Source organism: Salmo trutta, chromosome 10 (assembly GCF_901001165.1).
Source record: "Salmo trutta chromosome 10, fSalTru1.1, whole genome shotgun sequence".
NCBI lineage: Eukaryota > Metazoa > Chordata > Actinopteri > Salmoniformes > Salmonidae > Salmo > Salmo trutta.
Genome location: NC_042966.1, coordinates 18,861,013 through 18,888,794, shown reverse-complemented (window position 1 = coordinate 18,888,794; position 27,782 = coordinate 18,861,013). Strand labels below are relative to the sequence as shown.

General features: G+C 45.7%; 1 protein-coding gene across 2 annotated transcripts in view; it reads left to right on the top strand.

The window, feature by feature from the left end:
- The window catches only part of dnah9 (dynein, axonemal, heavy chain 9), a 126,193-nt gene extending 98,624 nt beyond the window's left edge, over positions 1 to 27,569 (top strand). Inside the window, exons 69-76 of one of the 2 annotated variants that reach the window (XM_029764754.1) lie at positions 252 to 479; positions 2,243 to 2,434; positions 2,697 to 2,888; positions 5,783 to 5,953; positions 8,595 to 8,777; positions 10,269 to 10,522; positions 10,839 to 10,974; positions 26,880 to 27,569. In XM_029764754.1, coding sequence (XP_029620614.1) covers positions 252 to 479; positions 2,243 to 2,434; positions 2,697 to 2,888; positions 5,783 to 5,953; positions 8,595 to 8,777; positions 10,269 to 10,522; positions 10,839 to 10,974; positions 26,880 to 27,107 — 1,584 coding nt within the window. In that variant the 3' untranslated portion in view covers positions 27,108 to 27,569. The remainder of the gene's footprint in view (positions 1 to 251; positions 480 to 2,242; positions 2,435 to 2,696; positions 2,889 to 5,782; positions 5,954 to 8,594; positions 8,778 to 10,268; positions 10,523 to 10,838; positions 10,975 to 26,879) is intronic. The other variant, XM_029764755.1, reaches the window with a different exon arrangement.
- Positions 27,570 to 27,782: the final 213 nt, after the last annotated feature.

Here is a 27,782-nt window from a genome sequence, read left to right as displayed (position 1 = left end):
CACGCGGGCAGCGCTCTGGGCGGTGATGTGATGTGAGGGGCTTGGCTAACTCCTCATCACCATGAGGACTTCCTCTCTCAGAGTTAGGAGTTATCCCTATACAGAGTGGAAATGTTCATTCTGAGGGGAATAGAAAAAGCTAAAAATGCTCAGTCATACCTGCAACAAAAGGTGTTGTGAAGGTAAATGTGGCCTTGCTTGAGGCAGGCTGCCTGTGTTTATTGATGTTGCTGTAATATTTCTCCCTATAGAACATTCACCTGGTGGCGAGGTGGCTGGGTTCTCTAGAGAAGCATCTGGAGCAGCATGGAGAGAACAGTCACCAGGATTTCAGAGTCTTCATCAGCGCTGAGCCTTCAGGGACCCCAGAGGGCCACATCATACCACAGGGCATCCTGGAGAACTCCATCAAGATCACCAATGAACCACCCACTGGCATAAACGCCAACCTGCACAAGGCCCTGGACAACTTCAACCAGGTAACACACAAATAGGCATACAATGTGCGATTTCTCTTTCTCTCTCCCTCTCTTCATTTTCGTTTGCCCGTAAAAGAAGCAGTCCAGACGTCCCATGTTTACGTGCTAGTTTCTCTGTGGTGTTGTCATCAAGTTGCCTATTTGGTGTGCAGTAGCAGCTAACAGATGGAGAGTGTTACCTCTGTCAGTGACCTAGAGTCGTCCACTGTAGTAGAAACATGGCTCTCTATGGGGAAGAGGCAGATTTGGATGGGATGTTAGGATGTTTATCGACAAGCCATCTTTCTGTGAGTGAAATACAGTATGACATAATTATGTGTGTGCATGCCTTCATGTGCTTGCGCGCATGCATTTGTGCTAGTTAGAATTCCACCTCTACCTCATCAGTGCACTTCTGTCTACAGTAAAACAGCTGTTAGCCAGAAATGTAGCTTCTTATCAGCAAGTTATCCATGTATCTCCATCTGTAACCGACCATAACCTACAGGGTTCTGCCTCCATACCAATAATGCAATGCTTAGCTTCCATCCAACATGCCATTTTAAAGTGCTGATGCTTATCTCTCTGATAGTGCATGTTTGTGTGGTAACTAGCACGCTACGCACGCACACGCACGCACACACACACACACACACACACACACACACACACACACACACACACACACACACACACACACACACACACACACACACACACACACACACACACACACACACTCTCAAGGAGGTCCTCTAAGGTACTGTAGAGAGCAGGGAGGGACAATATTCCAATCGTGTACTGTACAGGGTGAAAGCTAATCAATGGTTTGTCTCTATACAGCCAGAACCCTTAGTAACCCACAGTAAGCCAGAGAGATGACAGTGTCTTTTCTCCTTCCTGACCTTTTCAACCAGCAGATACATAAAGCTTTAGTGTCCATTCTCATCCCCTGGCTGTGTGTGTGACGGCCAGCAGAGGACAGGAGACATTAAAGAAACAGGCCTCTGGAATGACAAGGTTAGGATTTTTTGATGTAGTTACACAGTGCTCAGAGGGCTGGAAGACATGTCATTATAGATGTATTATCAGGTCTTGGTTTATGCTTCTTCTTTGCTGGTAGAGAATGTAATCAAGTGTCTGTGTCCCCTAACAGTGTATGGATAGGGAGGCAATGCTTCACTCTCAGCTGTGAGCAGCCAGAGAGGCACTGTGTGCAGAATATTAACTCAATTTCCATGTTTGTGGCGTGTGTGCTCGTTTGTGTGTGCGTGTGTGCGCGTGTGCATACGTTCTAGGAGTCAGCTCCCTTGGGCTCGACAGGGGAAAGCCAGAGGGCCTTCACCACAGTACTCAACCTGACACAAGAGCATTTAAACCCACTGTTTTCATAGAGGTTATTGGCATACTTATTTCACCGTCCCTCCCCAAAGGCCTCGTGCCATCTTACATTCCCCTTATCTGGGTATAATGAGCCAACGGGACGAGATCGCCTGACAAGTAGTAACAATTAAAAAAGAATCTCATCCTGCCGTTTATTTCCATTCATTGTCTTCTTTTTGTACCGCGGAGCCCCGCGTTGCTGGGGACTTCTGCACAGAGACACATCACAGAGAATCAGCCACAGCTTCTTACTTTCAACACAATGCGTTTGTATTTGAAAATCTTCAGAAATGCTACCCGTACTTTTCTGAGGAAGACAGTGAAACAGTGAACTTGGTTGACATTCGTCAGGAAGAGTTTTGAATGTTTGTTTAGTTGTCTGGGCCTTTGTTTTCTTCTAGGACACTTTGGAGATGTGTGCCAGGGAGAATGAGTTTAAGAGCATCCTGTTTGCGCTGTGCTACTTCCACGCAGTGGTGGCTGAAAGGAGGAAGTTTGGACCTCAGGGCTGGAACAGATCTTACCCCTTCAACACAGGAGACCTCACCATCTCCATCAATGTACTCTACAACTACCTGGAGGCTAACTCTAAAGTAACCAGTCCATACACATGCTGTATCTTCTGTGCCACAGTAGTAATAAAGACAACCATGTTCCATAACAGTAATACCCTTTCCACACTATTGTGCCGACACCAAACCAAATTGTGGATATTTTCTTTGGCAACTATGATGGATGTGTAAACCAGGACAACTTAATAGAACTTGGTTTTTCTCAGCTCGATTCGGTTCTGTAGTGTGAAAATTATTTAAGATTCTAAGATGCATTATAACTCATTTTCTCTCTGCGTCCCAGGTGCCATATGATGACCTGCGATACCTGTTTGGAGAAATCATGTATGGAGGTCACATCACTGATGACTGGGACAGACGACTCTGTAGGACCTACCTGGAGGAGTTTATCAAGCCTGAGATGATGGAGGGAGAGCTGAACCTGGCTCCCGGCTTCCCCTTGCCTGGGAACATGGACTATAACACCTACCACCAGGTCAGTAAAGAACCACATCTACCATCAGGTTAGAAACAGAGCTCTACCTGGCCCCCGGAATCTCCTTGCCTGGGAACATGGACTATAACACCTACCACCAGGTCAGTAAAGAACCACATCTACCATCAGGTTAGAAACAGAGCTCTACCTGGCCCCCGGAATCTCCCTGCCTGGGAACATGGACTATAACACCTACCACCAGGTCAGTAAAGAACCACATCTACCATCAGGTTAGAAACAGAGCTCTACCTGGCCCCCGGAATCTCCCTGCCTGGGAACATGGACTACAACACCTACCACCAGGTCAGTAAAGAACCACATCTACCATCAGGTTAGAAACAGAGCTCTACCTGGCCCCCGTAATCTCCCTGCCTGGGAACATGGACTACAACACCTACCACCTGGTCAGTAAAGAACCACATCTACCATCAGGTTAGAAACAGAGCTCTACCTGGCCCCCGGAATCTCCCTGCCTGGGAACATGGACTATAACACCTACCACCAGGTCAGTAAAGAACCACATCTACCATCAGGTTAGAAACAGAGCTGTACCTGGCCCCCGGAATCTCCCTGCCTGGGAACATGGACTATAACACCTACCACCAGGTCAGTAAAGAACCACATCTACCATCAGGTTAGAAACAGAGCTGTACCTGGCCCCCGGAATCTCCCTGTCTGGGAACATGGACTATAACACCTACCACCAGGTCAGTAAAGAACCACATCTACCATCAGGTTAGAAACAGAGCTCTACCTGGCCCCCGGAATCTCCCTGCCTGGGAACATGGACTATAACACCTACCACCAGGTCAGTAAAGAACCACATCTATCATCAGGTTAGAAACAGAGCTGTACCTGGCCCCCGGAATCTCCCTGCCTGGGAACATGGACTATAACACCTACCACCAGGTCAGTAAAGAACCACATCTACCATCAGGTTAGAAACAGAGCTCTACCTGGCCCCCGGAATCTCCCTGCCTGGGAACATGGACTACAATAGCTCCCAGTTAAGTAAAGGACTACAACTACAATCAGGTTACCTAATGATCTTACACTACCTCACATGGCATAAAGCTGGAATATGTCACTTGTTGTATTTTTTCAATGTTCAAAGCTCCAATAAGTTGGTAGAGGTCATCCAATGTGATGCAACAGTAGCAGTGTTGCGCGTCTCGCCTGCCTGAGAACCGCTGTATTAATTGGTTTTCATTTTCCCGGTCGGGTCAGATTTTCCCTCAAGTTTTTGTGGTGCGCACAAGTGACATGTTTTCCATCAGTGAGGAGGCGGTCCCACAGCTCAGGGATATTCTAACGGGTAGTGTTATGATAGCTAGCTAGTTGAGCCCATGGCCAATACTTGGCTAGCGGAGCGAACTAGCTTACAGACATGGCAGACGCATAAGTAAGTAATGTCAATTATTAAATAGCAACCTTGAGAATGTGAAAAGAAATGTTGGTTACTTATCTGTAACTTATCTATAACTATATTGTATACTTGGTTGTTGTGTCAATTGCTGAAGTAAAAAATATCATCCATCATTTATTAGATAGCAACCTTGACAGTCTAAGGTCTAAGTCTGTTGTGTCAATTCAAATCAACTTGTTTTCCCCATTTTCAGCGTGCTGATATTTCTCTCCAACTCTGGAATCTGTTCTGTTTGCCTCTCTGTTATGACAGCAGGAACTTTGCTTCACCACAGCCCTCTTTTAAAAAAAAAAAAGATAACTGCCAAGATTTATATCAGTAACACTCTCTTGCTAAAATGTCTGCCAGCCCTCGCAGCCTGTCCACATTCCTCCCACCAGGTCCCCAGGGAGAGGTTGTATTTAATTATCCCCAGCTCGGGTGTTGTTCGCTAGGCACGTCTAGGCTGACAGAGACACCTGGCATGGAGGTCTGGAGCGTTTTACAGTTGGCCAGCAAACAGATAGAGAGGGAGCTGAGTGGCTGAGACTTAGCTGGAGCGCCTGGAACTGGAAAGGCCTGGTGGTCCCTGGGGGTCTGTTAGGGCATGTCCACTCCCTCATCCATCTGTACTGCCCAAATACTGTACAGGAGAGGAGATGGGGATGGAGGGGGGGAAAGGGAAGGAGGGCAGGCTATGGGATTATTTGAGATACTTCTCAAAGAGGTTTTGAGATGTTTTCAGAACATTTGGGGACCAGGACAGAGAACAGCTTTGACTGGGTCGGTTGACCCAAGTCGGTTGAGTGGGGGGGATTGGATGAGAGAGGGAGAGAAAACGAATACGAAGTAGTGATGAGAGACATTCATGGGTAGCAGTAAGATTCGTAGACAAACAGCATCTGGTGAAGATAAGGTCAAGCACATTGACTGCCTTGTGAGTGGGAGGGGACTGGGAAAGTGTGAAGTCAAAGAGGAAAATAGTGGAAAGAAAGAGGTGGAAAGAAATGAATCGAAGGAAGGCGTTGGGAGGTTGAAATCTCAGAGTACGATTAGTGGTGACCATCGTCGGGAAGTGAACTTATCACGGCATCGATCTTATTAAGGAACTCTCCAAGGGCACCTGGTGGGCCATAGATGACAATAATGTTAAGCTTGAGTGGACAAGTGACAGCGACAGCATGGAATTCAAATGAGGATATGGATCGGTGTGAAAGGGGAAACATTTGAAAATCTCCACTTAGGAGAAATGAGTAGTCCTTTGCCACCACAATGACCAGATGTTCTAGAACTATAACATGTCTCGTTCTTTCCTTTGCTTTAACAGAGCTTGGCAAAGTATATACTATATCTGGCATCCACCATATTTTCTTCGCCAGTTTGTTATCTTCAGACCAGTGCAGATGAAGGACGGGAATTCACTGTAGAATATTGAAATGCACACTCCCACTAATTTGGTGTTCTAACGTGTAATTCCCTCTTCCTCCAGTATATAGATGACACACTTCCTGCAGAGTCTCCCTACCTGTACGGCCTCCACCCCAACGCTGAGATCGGCTTCCTAACGCAGACGTCTGAGAAGTTGTTCCGGACCGTGCTGGAGATGCAGCCCAGAGACGGAGGGGCCGGGGAGGGCAGTGGGACCACCAGAGATGAGAAGGTAGGGATGGACTAACTGTATGGAGGAGGAGCAATGCGACAAGTCATATATAGTTAAACCAGTTTCCTGGACACAGGCTAACAGCCTTCATCCATTGAGATTATCCATTGAGCATGATTTTGTAGTCCAGGCTTCATCTGTGGCCCAGAAACCGGCCCATAGAGTGTAGAGAAAGTTGGACCAATGTTAGAATGATTGCTGCCTCTGAGATTCTAAGTTCTGTGAACTGATTTATATTTTCAAAGTGTCAAACCTGAACCAAACTGATTGTAAGGTAAGGACTGGGTCGTCTTTGGTCCGAGGTTCCATCAGGTCATAGCTCTATAACACCCATCTGGCACTGACAAGAGTTCCATAATACAGCAGACGTCATCTTTACCCCCTGACAACCTATATGGGTTACCTTAACTACACTCTCCCAATGTTTGGACAACCTTATTCCCTTGTTCCCAATCCCCATATGCCTTACCTTAAATACACTTCCATGTGTTACCTCAGAAAAACTAGTCCAATGTCTGAAACAAATATGTTCATAGTGAATGAGCTCAATCCCCCCTTACAATCTAAAGCACTCAGAAAAGTGTTATACTTAATTAAGCAATAAAGCCAGAGGGGGTGTGGTATATGGCCAATATACCACGGCTAAGGACTGTTCTTACGTATGACGCAAAGCAGAGTGCCTGGACACAGCCCTTAGCCGTGGTATGTTGGCCTATTTCGCAACAAAGCATCCTTCACTCACGCTGCCAAACATACCCTCGTAAAACTGACCATCCTACCGATCCTTGACTTCAGCGATGTCATTTACAAAATAGCCTCCAACACTCTACTCAACAAATTAGATGCAGTCTATCACAGTGCCATCCATTTTGTCACCAAAGCCCCATATACTACCCACCACTGCGACCTGTACACTCTCGATGGCAGGCCCTCGCTTCATACACGTCGCCAAACCCACTGGCTCCAGGTCATCTACAAGTCTCTGCTAGGTAAAGTCCCGCCTAATCTCAGCTCACTGGTCACCATAGCAGCACCCACCCGTAGCACGCGGTCCAGCTGGTATATCTCACTGATCACCCCCAAAGCCAATTCTTCCTTTGGCCGCCTCTCATTCCAGTTCTCTGCTGCCAATGACTGGAACGAACTGCAAAAATCTCTGAAGCTGGAGACTCTTACCTCCCTCACTAGCTTTAAGCACCAGCTGTCAGAGCAGCTCACAGATCACTGCACCTGTACATAGCCCATCTGTAAATAACCCATCCAACTACCTCATCCCCATACTGTATTTATTTATTTATCTTGCTTCTTTGCACCCCAGTATCTCTACTTGCACATTCATCTTCTGCACATTCTACCATTCCAGTGTTTAATTGCTATATTGTAATTACTTTGCCACCATGGCCTATTTACTGCCTTACCTCCCTTATCCTACCTCATTTGCACATGCTGTATATATACTTTTTTCTACTGTATTATTGGTTGTATGTTTGTTTATTCCATGTGTAACTCTGTGTTGTTGTATGTGTCGAACTGCTTTGCTTTATCTTGGCCTGGTCGCAGTTGCAAATGAGAACTTGTTCTCAACTGGCCTACCTGGTTAAATAAAGGTGAAATAAAAATAACAAAAATATACCACAAACCCCGAGCTGCCTTATTGCTATTATAAACTGGTTACCAATGTAATTAGAGCAGTAAAAATAAATATTTTGTCATACCTGTGGTATACGGTCTGATATACCTCGGCTGTCAGCCAATCAGCATTCAGGGCTCGAACCACCCAGTTTATAAACTCCAATACATTATGACCTCACCTTTCTAATATGCAAGCTAGCTTTCTGTTTAATGGCCGTTTGATAGATGTAGAGCAGTGACTTCTCCTTGTGTCCCTACACTATCTCACTCTTTACTGCTGTCTGACTTTTAATGATATAGAAGTGTGTGTGCACATACATGTGTGTGCGTATTTGTACGTACATGCGTGTGTGTGTGTGTGCCTGGGTGTATTATGACGGCTGACCTTTACAACTGAGAAACAGAGATAGTTATGTCTTAACAGATGAAAACCATCAGCCAATGCTAGCGAACGATGCCCGTTTGAGCGCTTCCTGTTTGATATGCAGGCTGCCGCGGAGCTGAAGAAGACAGATTCAATATTTGATCGGAGAATCCATAGTTATGATGACCTCCAATCCTTTGTTCAATGTTTCATCCGTTGATTGATCTCTAGTGCTGGAAAATGTGGACACAGACATAAGCTTTCATCACTTATCCAACGGAAATATGAGATGAGGGTTGATTCTCTGGGGATTTGACTTTTATTAAAGACAAACGGCTGCTGTTGTTGCAAATAATTCTCATGAATATTTATACATTTTTTTTCTTCCATAATTTTCTTCTCAAGGAGTCATTAGTGCTTGGAATTCTTATCGTGTTTACTCGACGGATGTAATCTTTTTTTGATTCCCTACTTTTCAGTAACAAAATGTGACACCGGCACTGAGAAATTCTTAACAATGAACACAATCTATCGTTCTGTCATTAATACCATCTTCATAATACATCCCCATATTCAAGGTTAATATTTACCCCCTCTTTTGTCCCTGTCTCTTCACACACACATACACACACACCTTTACCCCAGGTACGGTCTGTGTTGGAGGAGATAATGGAGAAGTTACCAGAGGAGTTTAACATGGTAGAGCTGCTGGGGAAAGCTGAGGAGAGGACACCCTACCAGGTGGTGGCGCTGCAGGAGTGTGAAAGGATGAACACACTCACCCAGGAGATAAGGCGATCCCTACGCGAACTCAACCTTGGACTCAAGGTGAGTCAATCAATCAATCATTCTATCAAGGTCAGCCAATCACAAACAGTCTTCTTTGTCTACTTCTTCTACTCACTCCTCCACAGTTACTTTGAGTTAACTTCAAGTTCATATAATTACTTGTTTTGGGGTAAACAATGCCAGTGTCCACCGGTGGTGGGTGGCTGGGCACTGCCAACACATAGACCACTTCTAAGAAAAAGAAACAATGGCATTGGAGTCAACTTCCCATTTTAGGGTTGAAAAATATATTTTTTGTCATTGGGGTAATGAGTCACGCTCTGTTGGTTGAGCCTGTATACAGTAGCTGTAGCGGTCTGGTCTGCTCTGTTATTATTCCTGCATAACTTTGTGTCACCAGTATTCCTCTGAAACGCAGGCTGTCTTCTTAAGTAGTGGTGAGTCAGCCCTCTGGCCCCTAGTGTGTGTGTGTGTGTGTGTGTGTGTGTGTGTGTGTGTGTGTGTGTGTGTGTGTGTGTGTGTGCGTGTGCGTGTGCGTGTGCGTGCGTTTCGTCTTAAGTGTGAGTCATAGTGAGGATTTGAGAAACAATGACCTTAAACACTGGAGAGAATATATTTTTTTTAAATACATAAAAGTAAAATGACATTTCACGACATGGCCTGTTCTGGAATCCCAGCTGTATATTAGCTCAGTGTTGTCTTAGCAACGGCTGGTTTAGGGTTAAGGCAGGTGGCTATGTGCGTGTGTGTGAGTGCCTTTTCTAAGGAGTTATGAGCTTCGATGCCTCAACACATTTCCTCCGGTAAATTGCCTCGGTGAGTTAAAAGCCATGTACTTTATTTTACCAGTCAAATGTACTCATATTTCGACTTTACTGGGCAAATAAATTGGAACTATCAGAATCTCAACCTTGGCTGGAAGCATTTGGGGGTGGGAGGGGGTGTCCTGACTTGTTGAGGGATCCGAGTGATTTGGGGGAGAGTTAAAAGGGTGACTGGTTCAGGGTTAACGCTCTGCAGTAGATGAGATACATCTGGGAACTCTTTTATCGCCTCAGTAAAAGAGGGTTATGACGGCGAGACATGAATACATTAATTAGAGAGCTACGGTATCATTCGGTGAAGGACACACTGTTTGGCATAGCCATTTAACTTGTTAGCCTCCCTCCATATAATTCTTCTGTTTTCTCTTTTGGCTAGAAAGTGAAGGAAGTGAGTGACTGCTTTTGTTTATGCATGCTTCATCAGCTATGGGTTGCTGTTGCTAGTGGTTACAGGGTGGTATTGCTCAATGACACATAGGATTTCAGTTTTCGTGTGAAAAAGACAACTCCAATAACTGTGAGATTTCTCCTCAGTGTTCTTGCAGAAATCCACAGGAAAAATTACATTATTAATTAAAGTTATTTGAATAAAAAATGTGCCTTACTAATAAAACATTTGACACAAACTTATTCCATAATTGACTGCCAATAAACGTTCTCTGACTCTCATTCCCATCGCTTTTTCTGATTGGTTCCTCCCTCTCAGGGAGAGCTGACTATGACCAGTGACATGGAGAGTCTCCAGACGGCCATCTTCCTGGACCTGGTCCCAGAGTCGTGGACCAGACGGGCCTACCCGTCTATGTGTGGCCTGGCCCTGTGGTTCACTGACCTGCTGGGGAGGATCAAGGAGCTGGAGGCCTGGGCCACTGACTTCATCCTGCCCTCAGCCGTCTGGCTGGCCGGCTTCTTCAACCCTCAGTCCTTTCTCACAGCCATCATGCAGGCTATGGCTCGCAGGTAGGTTGGAATGATAATCGATATTACAGAAATATAGCCTGAAAAAGTGGATTCAATGATACGTGTGCTAACGCAGGCTCGGCACGATCAAAAATATTATCAGATCATGGAAACCAAATTGTTATTCGCTTTGAAATAATGTGAAAAGGACAGTTTTTCTCATTTCAGAACAGTTTTTTCTGTGAGGATAGAATTCACCTTGTACCTAGAATTCCCACTGTCAATTATCACGATAAAAGCTGTTATCATGATACTACTTATCACCAGGGGATTGTGATACAACATTCCATGATGTTCCCATGATTCCTCCTGTCAGGAATGAGTGGCCTCTGGACAGGATGTGTCTGCAGTGTGACGTCACCAAGAAGAACAGAGAGGACTTCAGCACTCCTCCCAGGGAGGGGGCCTACGTACACGGACTGTACATGGAGGGAGCTCGCTGGGACACTCAGGTACAGAGAGGGGTTATATATGTGACATATAGATGACACAAAGGTGACATAGCTAGTGATTGTTGTGTATGTATGTACGTCAGAGGGGGCCTACGTACATGGCCTGTACGTGGAAGGAGCTTGCTGGGACACACAGGTGGGGATGTCACCTCATAGAGGAGTCGTGGCTGACATATCAGTGACTTAAGAGTGTCATAGTCGTGTTGTGTGTGTGTGTATAAAGGTTTCCCCCCTACACTGCATGTGTGAAGAGGCTTACAGTTCATACATGGTTACAGATGGTAGGGTAAAGTAGTATTTGTTTAATTAAAGTTTATCTCAAGGTTACTTCAGTTACTACTGTAGTATGGAATACTGTGTGCGTGAGTGTGCCAGTCAGGCTTTATTTTTATTATATGTATGCATCCAGCTCTCCTGCAGGGTCCCAGTAGACCTGTTAATTAGTGAATGTGTCGAGTATGCACTGGCACACTTTAATCATCCTTATGAGTGGCACTGCTGTGTTCTCTCTTTATTAAAAGCTGGAGACAGACAGACAGACAGACAGACAGACAGACAGACAGACAGACAGACAGACAGGCAGGCAGGCAGGCAGGCAGGCAGGCAGGCAGACAGACAGACAGACAGACAGACAGACAGACAGACAGACAGACAGACAGACAGACAGACAGACAGACAGGGGTATGGGCAGACAGACAGACAGACAGACAGACAGACAGGGGTATGGGCAGACAGACAGACAGACAGACAGACAGACAGGGGTATGGGCAGACAGTCAGACAGACAGACAGACAGGGGTATGGGCAGACAGTCAGACAGACAGACAGACAGACAGGGGTACGGGCAGACAGTCAGACAGACAGACAGACAGGGGTATGGGCAGACAGTCAGACTGAGAGATGAGCAGCGAGGGAGACAGGCGGGCAGTCCGGGAGGGAGGAAGGCAGGCAACGATGGAGACAGTCAGAAAAGCATGAAAAAGTGTCCTCTCCCATCCTCTCCCCCGCACCGCTCCCCTCCTCTCTCCACTACTATCTTCCTAACTTCTGTCTTGCACTCATATTGGCTCCTCTCATCTCCACTCCTCCTCTCAGCCCTGGGCCAGCACTGTGCCAGTGTAGTGTCAGGGTGTAACGGAGTGTGAACGGGAGAGTGAGCAGCATCCCTCCATCTGGAGCCCGGCTCTGGCGCTGCAGCTGTACAAGTCAAAGATTTATGATAAACCAGCTCATCTATATGAATGAGCCAAGCTACTTATTCAGGGGATGCGGACATCAAAGATAGGGGAATACACAGTAGCACTCTGTGTATATAATAAAGATCTAGAGATGATAGTGGGGGGATGGGAAGGGTGTGTGTTTATGTTGATGCTGTGTGTTTGATACTGTAGCTTATTTGCTTTGTCATTTTTTTGTAGGGGGTTTGCAGGTACAATATTCAATTTACACAATTTATACCACACGTACCTGTAGGCTGCCACTCAAAAGAAAATAAAAAAATAAATGCACACAGAGAAATGATCAGATTGATCATACAGGATTTAGTAATAATACAATTGGTATGTAAAGAAAAGAGAAACAAAAAGAGGTGGGCCTACACCTCCATCCCATTCCCCCCAGCCCAACATGTCTCCGTCCAACCTTCCCCTTTCCGCTCCTTCCCACCCCGCCTAGCAAAAATAGAGTGGGAAAGCAGCCTTGTGTTTGGACAATAAGACACTGCAGTAAATAAAACAGAATAAAAACAGCTGTCTTGTCCAGGACCGGTCTACACAGACCCATGCGCTATAGCCAATCAGAGCTACAGTAGCCTTCCCCGTAGCTCAGTTGGTAGAGCATGGTGTTTGCAACACCAGGGTTGTGGGTTCGATTCCCACGGGGGGCCAAGTACGAAGAAAAAAAAAAAATGTATGAAATGAAAATTAAATGTATGCATTCACTACTGTAAGTTGCTCTGGATAAGAGCGTCTGCTAAATGACTAAAATGTAAATGTAAAATGTAGGCCATTATGCAAACAAGCCACACAGCCCTGCCTTCATTCACTTTCAACTGGACTGTGTGTTTAAAGGCAGTTGCAACAGCACGACTTTAGATAATTATAACTCATTCGCCAAAACTCACAAAATACACCGGAATAGATTTCTGCAAATATGTAAACACCTCGGGGGTCCTCTTACATTTGGGAACGTTACAGTCCTATTGATCAAACAACCATGAAAAGGTATTCTCTTTCTCCCTCAGTTATGCACATCATTATCAACAAGATCAACAACTAATTCCAGCCAGAGCAAGATGACATAAAATCTAATGAAGGAACATTCGATAAACCCTCTCAAACTTTTTCATCTATTTGGCCGTCAAAAATTGCAATAATAAACAATGGGGACTGTAGCCTCCTCGTCCTTCTGCAGCTACAGTGAGGGGAAAAAAGCATTTGATCCCCTGCTGATTTTGTACGTTTGCCCACTGACAAAGAAATGATCAGTCTATAATTTTAATGGCAGATTTATTTGAACAGTGAGAGACAGAATAACAACAAAAAAATCCAGAAAAATGCATGTCAAAAATGTTATACATTTATTTGCATTTTAATGAGGGAAATAAGTATTTGACCCCTATGCAAAACATGACTTAGTACTTGGTGGCAAAACCCTTGTTGGCAATCACAGAGGTCAGACATTTCTTGTAGTTGGCCACCAGGTTTGCACACATCTCAGGAGGGATTTTGTCCCACTCCTCTTTGCAGATCTTCTCCAAGTCATTAAGGTTTTGAGGCTGACGTTTGGCAACTCAAACCTTCAGCACCCTCCACAGATTTTCTATGGGATTAAGGTCTGGAGACTGGCTAGGCCACTCCAGGACCTTAATGTTCTTCTTCTTGAGCCACTCCTTTGTTGTCTTGGCCGTGTGTTTTGGGTCATTGTCATGCTGGAATACCCATCCACGACCCATTTCCAATGCCCTGGCTGAGGGAAGGAGGTTCTCACCCAAGATTTGACGGTACATTGCCCCGTCCATCGTCCCTTTGATGCGGTGAAGTTGTCCTGTCCCCTTAGCAGAAAAACACCCCCAAAGCATAATGTTTCCACCTCCATGTTTGACGGTGGGGATGGTGTTCTTGGGGTCATAGGCAGCATTCCTCCTCCTCCAAACATGGCGAGTTGAGTTGATGTCAAAGAGCTCCATTTTGGTCTCATCTGACCACAACACTTTCACCCAGTTGTCCTCTGAATCATTCAGATGTTTATTGGCAAACTTCAGACGGGCATGTATATGTGCTTTCTTGAGCAGGGGGACCTTGCGGGCGCTGCAGGATTTCAGTCCTTCACGGCGTAGTGTGTTACCAATTGTTTTCTTGGTGACTATGGTCCCAGCTGCCTTGAGATCATTGACAAGATCCTCCCGTGTAGTTCTGGGCTGATTCCTCACCGTTCTCATCATCATTGCAACTCCACGAGGTGAGATCTTGCATGGAGCCCCAGGCCGAGGGAGAAAGACAGTTCTTTTGTGTTTCTTCCATTTGCGAATAATCACACCAACTGTTGTCACCTTCTCACCAAGCTGTTGGTGATGGTCTTGTAGCCCATTCCAGCCTTGTAGCCCATTCCAGTCTTGTAGCCCATTCCAGCTCTTTGGTCTTGGCCATGGTGGAGAGTTTGGAATCTGATTGATTGATTGCTTCTGTGGACAGGTGTCTTTTATACAGGTAACAAACTGAGATTAGGAGCACTCCCTTTAAGAATGTGCTCCTAATCACAGCTTGTTACTTGTATAAAAGACACTTGGGAGCCAGAAATCTTTCTGATTGAGAGGGGGTCAAATACTTATTTCCTTCATTAAAATGCAAATCAATTTCTAAAATTTTTGACATGCGTTTTTCTGGATTTTTTTGTTGTTATTCTGTCTCTCACTGTTCAAATAAACCTACCATTAAAGTTATCGACTGATCATTTCTTTGTCAGTGGGCAAACGTACAAAATCAGCAGGGGTCAAATACTTTTTTCCCTCACTGTATACACAGCTAGAGATAAAGGTGTCATTTGGTTAGCTAGCAATAACTTTATCGACTGTTAACCAGGTAGCATATTTCTTGAGTTCGCAAATTCACTCTGGCTATCTACTCCGATTTCAGAGCAGTCTCATATGAGTGTGCCAGAGTGCAGAACAACTGATTAATTCAGGGACACGCAACACCTGCTGAACATGACCGGTGTCAGTAAACATAGACAAAAAAAAAGTAATAGTTAAAAATGCTCTTAACATGTAAACAGCCTAACCAGTTCTGCTATGGTGAGTAAAATGGTCAGAGTGAGGATTCTCTCATTTGTGTCTGGAAGTAGCTAGCTAGCAAGCTAGCCAACTTTAGCCAGTTAGCTTGGGTCCTTGGTCGGGACATGCATGCATTGGCAGGCAGTCACTCACCCAATCCTTCAATGGCATGACATGACATCCTCCTCGCAATCTAGCTAATGTTAGGCTCTGTGTTTTTAGCTTGCTACAGAAATAGGTTCGCTAGCCTATTAGCCACGTTATGACTGACTTGTGATCATTTCCCTTGCTAGTTTGATTGTTTTGACATTCCCAGCCGTAGTTACATTCGTCAATTTTTGTCCCGAATATTGAGTCATTGAAACTGAAACATTGAATCCCAAATGGAGGCAGCAAACAATGTACCAGACCAGCTGTGATTTACAACCTGATAGCAATATATTTTGGACTACCAAGAAATGTATTGGTGAATTATATGAATCATGCATTGAACTGCATCCATCTATTCTGCCAACAGTGCCTTAGTGTACATCGTGGAACGTTGAGTCCAATAGAACCTATTTTTAAAACCTTTTATGGAGTCGATTTTGAAGCATAAACTGTGAATTCGATATGTTTGACTGATATTATGATTGTCTGTTTGTTTCATATCTGGAAAGTAGTTAAAACGCTGCCAGTTCCACTTTAAACTTTAAGTGACTGTCACGTCCTGGCCTGTATAAGGGTTAATTGTTATTGTAGTTTGGTCAGGACGTGGCAGAGGGTATTTGTTTTATGTGGTTCAGGGTGGTGTGTTAGTTAGGAGGGCGTTTGATTTATTATTTCAGGGTTTTGTGGTTGTGGTCTATGTTTATGTATTTCCATGTGTAGTCTAGTGAGTGTGTTTCTATGTTGGGTTAATTGGGGTGGACTTCCAATTGAAGGCAGCTGTTTGGTGTTGCCTTTGATTGGAAGTCCTATATTAGTTGGGTGTGTTTGTCTGTGCATTTGTGGGAGATTGTTTCTTGTTTTGCTGAGTGAGCCTTTCAAGACTGTTTCGTCGTTCGTTTCGTTTTGTTATTTTTGTATGTTCATTTTTGAGTAAATAAATGTCAAGATGAGCGTACACATACCTGCTGCGTTTTGGTCCTCCATTTCCGACGACAAGCGTGACAGAATCTCCCACCAACTAAGGACCAAGCAGCAGAGGAAAGGGGAGTTCGAGTTGGACTGGCGGGAGAGATGGACCTGGGAGGAAGTTCTGGACCTTGGCACTAGGCTGGGGAGTACCGTCGCCCACGGGAGGAAATTGAGGCAGCCAAGGCAGAGAGGCGGAGGTACGAGGCCTTGGAAGCGCTGAGGGAGAAGCACGAGAGGCACCCCCAAGAAATGTTTTTGGGGGGGCACACGGGTAGTTTGGCTAGGCCTAGGAAGAGCCGGAAGCCAGCTACCCGTGGTTATATGGAGGAGCGTATGAGGTGGAGAGCGCCATGTTTCGCTGAGGAGCGCACTATCTCACCCATACGCACGCACAGTCCGGTGCGCGTTATTCCAGCCCCTCGCAGGTGCCGTGCTAGAGCGGGCATCCAGCCTGGTAGGAGGATGCCTGCGCAGCGCATCTGGTCGCCGGTACGCCTCCGAGGACCAGGCTACCCAACTCCCGCTCTACGCACGGCTACCATCAGGCCCCTGCACAGCCCAGTCTGCCCTGTACAAGCACCCCGCTTGTACAGGGCTACTAGTTCCATCCAGCCAAGACGGGTTGTACAGGAGGTAAGATCAAGACCGACTGTGCGCCTCCATAGCCCTGGGTTTCCAGCTCCTGTCTCTCGTGCGGACCCGGAAGTGTGTCAACCCAGTCCGACTCGTCCTATTCCCGCTCCCCGCACTAGCCTGGAGGTGCGTGTTCACAATCTGGTACGCCCAGTACCAGCACCATGCACCAGGCTTCAAGTGCGTGAACCCAGCCTCGCCAGTCAACAGTCACCAGAGCTGCCCGCCAGTCAACAGTCACCAGAGCTGCCCGCCAGTCAACAGTCACCAGAGCTGCCCGCCAGTCAACAGTCGTCAGAGCTGCCCGCCAGTCAACAGTCGCCAGAGTGGCCAGACTGCCCTGAACTGCCGGAGTGGCCAGACTGCCCTGAACTGCCGGAGTGGCCAGACTGCCCAGAACTGCCGGAGTGGCCAGACTGCCCCGAACTGTCGGAGTGGCCAGACTGCCCCGAACTGCCGGAGTGGCCAGACTGCCCCGAACTGCCGGAGTGGCCAGACTGCCCCGAACTGCCGGAGTGGCCAGACTGCCCCGAACTGCCGGAGTGGCCAGACTGCCCCTCACTGCCGGAGTGGCCAGACTGCCCCTCACTGCCGGAGTGGCCAGACTGCCCCGAGCTGCCGGACTGCCCAGACTGCCCCGAGCTGCCGGACTGCCCAGACTGTCCCGAGCTGCCAGACTGTCCCGAGCTGCCAGACTACCCCGAGCTGCCAGACTGCCCCGAACTGCCAGAGTGGCCCGACTGCCCCGAACTGCCAGAGTGGCCCGACTGCCTGGAACGGCCAGAACCGGAGCCACCTCCTGATATAGGTGGGTTGGGGAGGGGGGGTGTAGCACAGTGCCGTCGTTGACGGCAGCCACCCTCCCTTCCCTCCCTTTTAGTAGAGGGGAAATTTGTTTTGTTGTTTGGGGTTGTGGTTTTTTGTTTTTTTTTGTTTTTTTTAAGGTGCTTCCGGGGTTAGCACCTTTAAGGGGGGGGTACTGTCACGTCCTGGCCAGTATAAGGGTTAATTGTTATTGTAGTTTGGTCAGGACATGGCAGAGGGTATTTGTTTTATGTGGTTCAGGGTGGTGTGTTAGTTAGGAGGGCGTTTGATTTATTATTTCAGGGTTTTGAGTTGTGGTCTATGTTTATGTATTTCTATGTGTAGTCTAGTGAGTGTGTTTCTATGTTGGGTTAATTGGGGTGGACTTCCAATTGAAGGCAGCTGTTTGGTGTTGCCTTTGATTGGAAGTCCTATATTAGTTGGATGTGTTTGTCTGTGCATTTGTGGGAGATTGTTTCTTGTTTTGCTGAGTGAGCCTTTCAAGACTGTTTCGTCGTTCGTTTCGTTTTGTTATTTTTGTATGTTCATTTTGAGTAAATAAATGTCAAGATGAGCGTACACATACCTGCTGCCTTTTGGTCCTCCATTTCCAACGACAAGCGTGACAGTGACTGAATACTTTGTGTGCCAAACGTGATTTTTTTTTGCAATGGGAAGTAATAGTTGTACATTTTGATTGGGAAATGATTAATGGTTATGTTTTTGTATTCTTATGATTGGGACCTACTTGCTTATTATGTCCAGGTGAATGGATTGCTTATTCTTTAACATCATGCTGTGTGTGAATGCTGTCTTTCCATTGGCCCAATTCTGTGGTATAGTGGTGCCTGGAGAAGGGGGTATACTCAAATGTTGCCAAAATGTTCACAAAATGGCCCGCCAGGCGAAGGAAAGGCACCCTGTATGAAAAGTTTTCCTGTTTTTTTTAATGGATTTTCCTATAGTTTTTTCAGATATTCACTCTCAATCGCTTTTTTTTTATAGACCATCACATTTAAGTCCACAACAATGCTTAAACCACATCAATCTGATTGGGTGGGCCTGTCAGGGCCTGGCTCACCAGTGGGTGGGCCTCTGTCTATCCAGGCCCATCCATGTCTACGCCACTGATGCAAACAGGGCACGATGACAATTGCACATCACAAATAGCCTACTAAACAACACTTCAGACTAAACTTTTTCAGTACCTGGTTTGCATACCCATTGTTGTCTTAGTTAGCATTCACTGGTAGATATCATAAGTTGAAACGTCTTTCCTACCCTACCGGCTACCGATGTCATTGTTCTGTGAGCTGCTCCATGCTAAAACCTGTTCAGAGCTGCACGCTCCTGCTGTCTGCAGATGATATTCCTCTGAAACTAGGCTGTGTGTGCGGCACGCATGTGAATAGATTTCACATGCTTTGCGTTTGTGTAGGCTACTGATTGTGTAGTGTCATGACGTTGGCCTGTGGGTAAGGTTTATGAACCCCCCCATAAATACCTTTCTCCCTTCCCCTCTCTTACTGACCCTACTGAAGGACTGCTGTCCTGTTAAATATAGAGAGTCTGGGAACATCAAACAAATGGGGAAAGGAACCATCTTTTGATAATAAAACCAGTTGGAAATATGCTTGATAACGTAATGAGTATGTATGTCAGTTCATTGTTATCTGGGACATTATGATTGATGACAGGACGACATAAACTGTACCTGAGAAAGTATACACCCTCTAGTTATCAGAGTCACATGGAATTGTTATGCAATTGAAATGTTTGATATTGAAATTGTTTGTTAGGAGATTAAATGTAATTTTAGCTTCCAAATGAGAGAATTGGGTTTTCATAAGGAAAGTGCCCTGCCCGATCAGTGGCCCAACCCTGTGAAGAGACATGGGGTTATAAACGATGAAACACCTCCCTCCCCCCTCTCCACTATATAAGCCTTTGACGAAAAGATAACCAGTTGTTCCAGTACGGGAGGTCTGCAGCCTCTACGTTAGAAGGACAGACACATATCAAGGACAGAACTAAGCCAACCTCGGCGTGAGCTTTGATGGCGAATGGTATGAACTTTGAGCTTATTCACTACAGAAGTGATACTTCCTAGCCGTTGAGTTAGCCGCTGCTAACGTGGGCTAGGAAAGGACGGACGACGGATCCAGTCTAACAACCAGACGAAGATACCACCACGTATCCAATTTGCCACCATTGACATTCTTCCACTACAGGAAGATCTGTTGGCCAACCCGGCCAGCATCTACGACCAACCTACCGAAGCGCAGCTCAGAGTAAATATTTATTGCATTTTCCTTTTCCAAATGGGCGGTAATTTAGAATGCATAAGATAATGTATTTACGATAGCATAGCTGCTGTTTCTTTGTTCCTAAATCTTCCCGCCCTTTCATTCAAGCCAACCCCCTTTCCTTTGTGTAACCAGCCATGATACAGGTTCCGTCCACCAGGACGTTTTCTGTATGACATCATATGTATTCTGTGTATTTGTAATTCTGTGTGATTAGTTAGGAATTTAGTAAATAAATAATTAAACCCAATTTTGTATTGCTGATTCAACTTGTTAGCCAGGGTTCGTGAAGATAACCAAGAATTGACAACTTTCATTATGAGACTGAAAAGAAGATAAGGGTTAATATTGACTGCTATCGATGTAAAATATTACTAAGTATTTTAAGAGTTTATTCGGAAGATAACGGCTCTATAAACGTTCTTCTGTGGTGTCCCGACTTTCTAGTTAATTACATTTACATGATTAGCTTAATCAGGTAATATTAATTACAGAGAAATAATTTTATAAGTTAGCATGTCATATCACTTAATCCGGCATAGCCAAAGACACGACAGTAGGTATGATTTCTCTATTGTAGTACGTAATTGATAAGTAGTATACCTCCACTACACTACTTTGATACGCATCAGTAGGGATAAAAAGTGAGTATACGCAATGCCCTCTGAAAAAAAGTGTGTGTATACAGTTTATACCTATGAATAGCCTCCACTACACCACTGGCCCTTTGTTTTTTTTACAAAAAGTGCACTCCTACATGAGTACACTGGTATTATGGTTGCTGTCCTTTCATAATCATGAACTTGTCACACACTGAAGACCTATAGGTTCACCACTGTACTAACCTGTCACACACTGAAGACCTATAGGTTCACCACTATACTAACCTGTCACACACTGAAGACCTATAGGTTCACCACTGTACTAACCTGTCACAAACTGAAGGCCTATAGGTTCACCACTGTACTAACCTGTCACAAACTGAAGACCTATAGGTTCACCACTGTACTAACCTGTCACACACTGAAGACCTATAGGTTCACCACTGTACTAACCTGTCACACACTGAAGACCTATAGGTTCACCACTATACTAACCTGTCACACACTGAAGACCTATAGGTTCACCACTGTACTAACCTGTCACACACTGAAGACCTATAGGTTCACCACTGTACTAACCTGTCACACACTGAAGACCTATAGGTTCACCACTGTACTAACCTGTCACACTGAAGACCTATAGGTTCACCACTGTACTAACCTGTCACACACTGAAGACCTATAGGTTCACCACTGTACTAACCTGTCACAAACTGAAGGCCTATAGGTTCACCACTGTACTAACCTGTCACACACTGAAGACCTATAGGTTCACCACTGTACTAACCTGTCACACACTGAAGACCTATAGGTTCACCACTGTACTAACCTGTCACACACTGAAGACCTATAGGTTCTCCACTGTACTAACCTGTCCCACACTGAAGACCTATAGGTTCACCACTGTACTAACCTGTCACACACTGAAGGCCTATAGGTTCACCACTGTACTAACCTGTCACACACTGAAGACCTATAGGTTCACCACTGTACTAACCTGTCACACACTGAAGACCTATAGGTTCACCACTATACTAACCTGTCACACACTGAAGACCTATAGGTTCACCACTGTACTAACCTGTCACACACTGAAGACCTATAGGTTCACCACTGTACTAACCTGTCACACACTGAAGACCTATAGGTTCACCACTGTACTAACCTGTCACACTGAAGACCTATAGGTTCACCACTGTACTAACCTGTCACACACTGAAGACCTATAGGTTCACCACTGTACTAACCTGTCCCACACTGAAGACCTATAGGTTCACCACTGTACTAACCTGTCACACACTGAAGACCTATAGGTTCACCACTGTACTAACCTGTCACACACTGAAGGCCTATAGGTTCACCACTGTACTAACCTGTCACACACTGAAGACCTATAGGTTCACCACTGTACTAACCTGTCCCACACTGAAGGCCTATAGGTTCACCACTGTACTAACCTGTCACACACTGAAGGTCCTATAGGTTCACACACTGAAGACCTATAGGTTCACCACTGCACAAACATAACTATAATGGATGTAAAGGCTGTTATGGTACTGTATTAATGTTTTAAGAAAGGAGTGTATATATTTGGCTTGGCGAAGCGGTTTTAGGGCTGACTAAATGGAAGCTGATAATGAGTTTTTTACTCCGCTGGAAGAAATTATGAGTCCTCACTGTCCGAGACCGAGTCAAGACCTAGTACAAATGTATTCGACACAGAGACAAGACCGAGACACTCAATATGTGGTCTCGAGACCTAGACCGGTCTCGATTACTACAACACTGGAAAATAGGTTTATATATTTTGTTTGTATGTACACCACATGGCCAGAAGTATGTGTAGACCCCTTCAAATTAGTGTATTCAGCTATTTCAGTCACACCCGTTGCTGACCAGTGAATACAATTGAGCACACAGCCATGCAATTTCCATAGACAAACATTGGCAGTAGAATGGCTGTAACGGTTGTCGTCGGGAATGGATGACCAAAACGCAGACGGGATGTGAATGCTCATCTTTCTATTTAATTAGAATAAAATGAACACAAAAACAAAGAAACAATAGACCGACAGGAACAGTTAGCAGGCTAACATAAAGCAGTGCTAAAACAACAACCCACAAACCCCAGGTGAAAAACACAATCCTAATGTATGACTCCCAATCAGGAACAAAGATACTCAGCAGTTCCTGATCAGGAGTCACAAGACTAACACAGAAACAGACATACTAGAAAACACATACAGACTTCTTCTGCCACGTCCTGAAAAAAATACTACACAACTACTCCCTCTGCTGGTCAGGACGTGACAGTACCCCCCCCCTAAAGGTGCAGACCCCGGAATGCACCTTAAAGAAAACAAAAATCCCCAATACCACAACAAAAAATAATACCCCCTAAACAAAAAAGGGAGGGAAGGGAGGGTGGCTGCCGTCAACGACGGCACTGTGCTACACCCTCCCTCCCCAACCCACCTATCCTGGAGGTGGCTCTGGTTCCGGCCTCCTGCCCTCCAGGTTGTAGGCAGACTCATTGGGGTCCGGGTCGTAGACAGACTCAATTTGTTGTGGATCGTGGGCAGGTTCCCTCATTTCCACGCTGTAGGCAAACTCATTCAAAACACAGTTAGTCACATTCAGTTCTGATTCGTAGGTAGACTCCCTCGGTTCCGGGTCGCAGGCAGACTCCCTCGATTCCGGGTCGCAGGCAGACCCTCTCGGTTCCGGGTCGCAGGCAGACTCCTTTTGTTCCGGGTCGCAGGAAGTCTCCCTCGGTTCCGGACTAGACACTGTTGCCGGATACTCTGGACTGCACACTGGTGCCGGATACTCTGGACTGCACACTGGTGCCGGGCTCGAGGCTGGGCCGACGCACTGGAAGCCTGGTGCGTGGGGCTGGTAGAGGTGGTACCAGGCTGAAGACACGCACCCTAGGGCTAGTGCGAGGAGCGAGAACAGGCTGAATAGGACTAGGCCGACTCATGGGAAGCTTGGTCCGGGTTGCTGGTACTGGTCGTGCCAGACTGGAGGAACTCACTTCTGGGATAGCACGAGAGGCGGGAACCGGAAAAAGACTGGGCCATGGAGGCGCACAGGTGGCCGTGACCGCACCCCCTGCACAACCCGTCCTGGCTGGATGGAACTAACAGCCCTGTACGAGCAGGGTGCTGGTACAGGGCGAACTGGGCTGTGCAGGGGCCTGATGGTTGCCGTGCGTAGAGCGGGAGTAGGGTAGCCTGGTCCTAGGAGGCGTACCGGCGACCAGATGCGCTGCGCAGGCATCCTCCTACCAGGCTGGATGCCCACTCTAGCACGGCATCTGCGAGTGGCTGGAATGGCGTGCACCGGACTGTGCGTGCGTATGAGCGAGATGTTTTGCTGAGGTGCGCACTATTGCGCCCTCCACCTCCTACGCTCCTCTATATAATCACGGGTAGCTGGCTTATGGCTCTTCCTTGGCCTAGCCAAACTACCCGTGTGCCCCCCCCAAAAAAATTATTGGGGGTACCTCTCCGGCTTCCTCGCCAGTCGTGTACCCCGATAGCGTTCCCGGTCCTCACCAGCCTTTCGCCGTTCCTCCCTCTCTCTTTCCACCTGTCCCCATGGAAGGCGATCCTTTCCAGCCTGGATCTCCTCCCAAGTGTAGGAGCCTTTTCCCTCCAAGATCTCCTCCCAGGTCCATTTCTCACCATAGTCCATGTACTCAGCGTTCCTCTCCTTTTTCCGCTGCTTGGTCTTGTTTAGGTGGGTTGTTCTGTAACGGTTGTCGTCGGGAATGGATGACCAAAACGCAGACGGGATGTGAATGCTCATCTTTCTATTTAATTAGAATAAATTGAACACAAAAACAAAGAAACAATAGACCGACAGGAACAGTTAGCAGGCTAACATAAAGCAGTGCTAAAACAACAACCCACAAACCCCAGGTGAAAAACACACTCCTAATATATGACTCCCAATCAGGAACAACGATACCCAGCTGTTCCTGATCAGGAGTCACAAGACTAACACAGAAACAGACATACTAGAAAACACATACAGACTTCTTCTGCCACGTCCTGACCAAAATACTACACAACTACTCCCTCTGCTGGTCAGGACGTGACAATGGCCTTAATGAAGAGTTCAGTCACTTTTAACGTGGCACTGTCATAGGATGCCACCTTTCCAATAAGTCAGTTTGTAAAATGTTTGCCCTGCTAGAGCTGCCCTGGTTAACTGTAGGTGCTCTTATTGTGAAGTGGAAACGTCTAGGAGCAACAGCGGCTCAGCCGCTAAGTAGTAGGCCACACAAGCTCACAGAACGGGACCGCCGAGTGCTGAAGTGCATAGCGCATAAAAATTGTCTGTCCTCGGGTGCAACACCCACTACCGAGTCCCAAACCGCCTCTGGAAGCAATGTCAGCACAAGAACTGCTCGCCTGGAGCTTCATGAAATGGGTTTCCATGGCTGAGCAGCCACACACAAGCCTAAGATCACCATGCGCAATGCCAAGCGTCAACTGGAGTGGTGTAAAGCTCGTCGGCATTGGACCCTGGAGCAGTGGAAACGCGTTCTCTGGAGTGATGAATCAGGAGGAATAATGGTCTGAGCTGTTTTTCATGATTCGGGCTAGTCCCCTTAGTTCCAATGAAGGGAAATCTTAACCCTACAGCATACAATGACATTTTAGATGATTCTGTGCTTCCAACTTTGTGGCAACAGTTTGGGGAAGGCCCTTTCCTGTTTCAGCAAGACAATGCTTTGTGTACAAAGCGAGGTCCATACATAAATGTTTTTTGGGGATCGGTGTGGAAGAACTTGACTGGTCTGCACAGAGCCCTGACCTCAACAACATCAAACACCTTTGGGATGAATTGTAACGCCGACTGCGAGCCAGGCCTAATCGGACAACGTCAGTGCCCGACCTCGCTAATGCTCTAGTGGCTGAATGGAAGCAAGTCCCCGCAGCAATGTTCCAACATCTAGTGGAAAGCCTTCCCAGAAGAGTGGAGGCTGTTATAGCAGCAAATGGGGGAACAACTCTATATTAATGCTCATGATTTTGGAATGAGGTGTGCGACGAGCAGGTATCCACATACTTTTGGCCATGTAGTTTAAGTGTTGGGCTTTATAGATTGTTTAAATGTATGTGTTGGGCTTTACAGTCATGCACGTGAGCTCAATTTCGAGTCTCATAGCAAAGAGTCTGAATACTTATGTAAATAAGGTATTTCTGTTTTTTATTTTTAATACATTTGCAAACATTTTTAAAAACCTGTTTTTGCTTTGTGATTATGGGGTTTTGTGTGTAGATTGCTGAGAATGCCAAGGTCAGATTTGTCCATATGCTGTTCCAGTTAAAGGGTTGTTCAGATTCACTTAGATCTGTGGAAGTACAGTAGCTTATTAATAAGCCAGTTTTGTCTTTGCAACAAATAAATATCTATTCTCTCCTAATGGTGACGGTTGCTGTTATCTTTTTATATTTATATCAACCCCATACACCTTCAAAACGATAAAAGATGATAATTTGTCATGAATTTCAATGAGATGGGACCCTCATTATTACTATTTACCTAAATACACAAGGCTATCAATGTTTAAAAGAACACAAAAAAAAATGTACAGCCGACTGCTGATGCAATTAGGGCTGTAATTCAGACGGACGTCATAAAGTTGCTTTGTCTCTTCGTCCTCCAAGCTTCTCCTCCAAAGTCATAAGGATTTACATTTGTCTCCTGGAGTCAGCGAGCTTCGTGGTGGAACTTCTGTCTCCTGGACACTAAGTGGAGAGAGGATTAATTAGTGAGATGGACCGCTCTGTTTCCTGTTTGAGCGTGTTTGGAAAGTCTGCTCTGAAAGGCAGGAGAAGACAGGATAACTTCAGACCTAAAGTGACTTTCACACACTGTTCAAGGGTACCCCAAATATTGAGCCCCTAAAGAGTCCTTCTGCCAACTCAGTCAGATTAATTTAATTACATTTGCTGTATTGTTTAAGAAGGATTTAATTCACTTCGACCAAATACAACCTTCAGGAAATAAAATTACTTTAGTTATATGGTAATACTTAATTTTCACAATATTCCTGTTGTTTGTCCTAAGGGCACCTACACTGAAGAAAAGTGTACATTTTGAGACACTATTTTCTCAAAAACAATGTCATTGTCCTCTCTCCCTCTCCCATCAGGCTGGTATGATGGTGGATGCCCGTCTGAAGGAACTGACCCCCACCATGCCCGTCATCTTCATCAGAGCCATCCCTGTGGACAAGCAGGAGGTACGTAACGTCTACCAGTGTCCTGTCTACAAGACCAGACAGAGAGGACCCACCTACGTATGGACCTTCAACCTCAAGACCAAAGAGAACCCGTCCAAGTGGACCCTAGCTGGGGTGGCCCTGCTACTGCAGATCTAAATGCATGTTTTATCTTGTAGATCCAAAGTTCTAAACATACTGTGACGTTTCAGTCAGAGACCTTCATCAGACATATTCTTGCCAGAACAGCTTCAGAATGTAGTCGATTTGACTGACCTTTTTCTTTGCACATAAACATGAACCTAGCTAACTGTACAGCACACTTTTTTGTGTGTTTTAGTTGTTACTATTTGAGTTTTAGTTGAGTTCTAGATTGATCTCACTTGTCGAAAGGAGGAAATGTTCCAGTCGAAATGAGGAATGAGGTGAGAAGGGTCAAAAGAAAGATGTATTTAGTGTAAAAGAGAAAAGAAACCCTGCACCAATAGATAGGTTTGTCCTGTAATACTTACATCAGTATAATCCAAACATAATCTACTCTGGAGACCTCAAATAGTAGTTTCTTCTTTTTTTAAACACCAATTTTGTAGAATAAAGACTTTTATACTGAATCATCTAAGAGTGCAGTCAGGTGTTTTGTGTTCACTGCTTTGCTCCTCTTTTCCCTCCATTTTCTCTGATCTACAGTCATTCTCTCTAACTTTTTCAAAGCAGTCTTCTCCACCAACCACCTCCTTCCTAAATAACCTTCCCAACTCTGAAGCTCATTCTGCAGTCTCACATATACTGTATACCCATCCATTGCACCCAGACATGTGCATACTGCACACATAC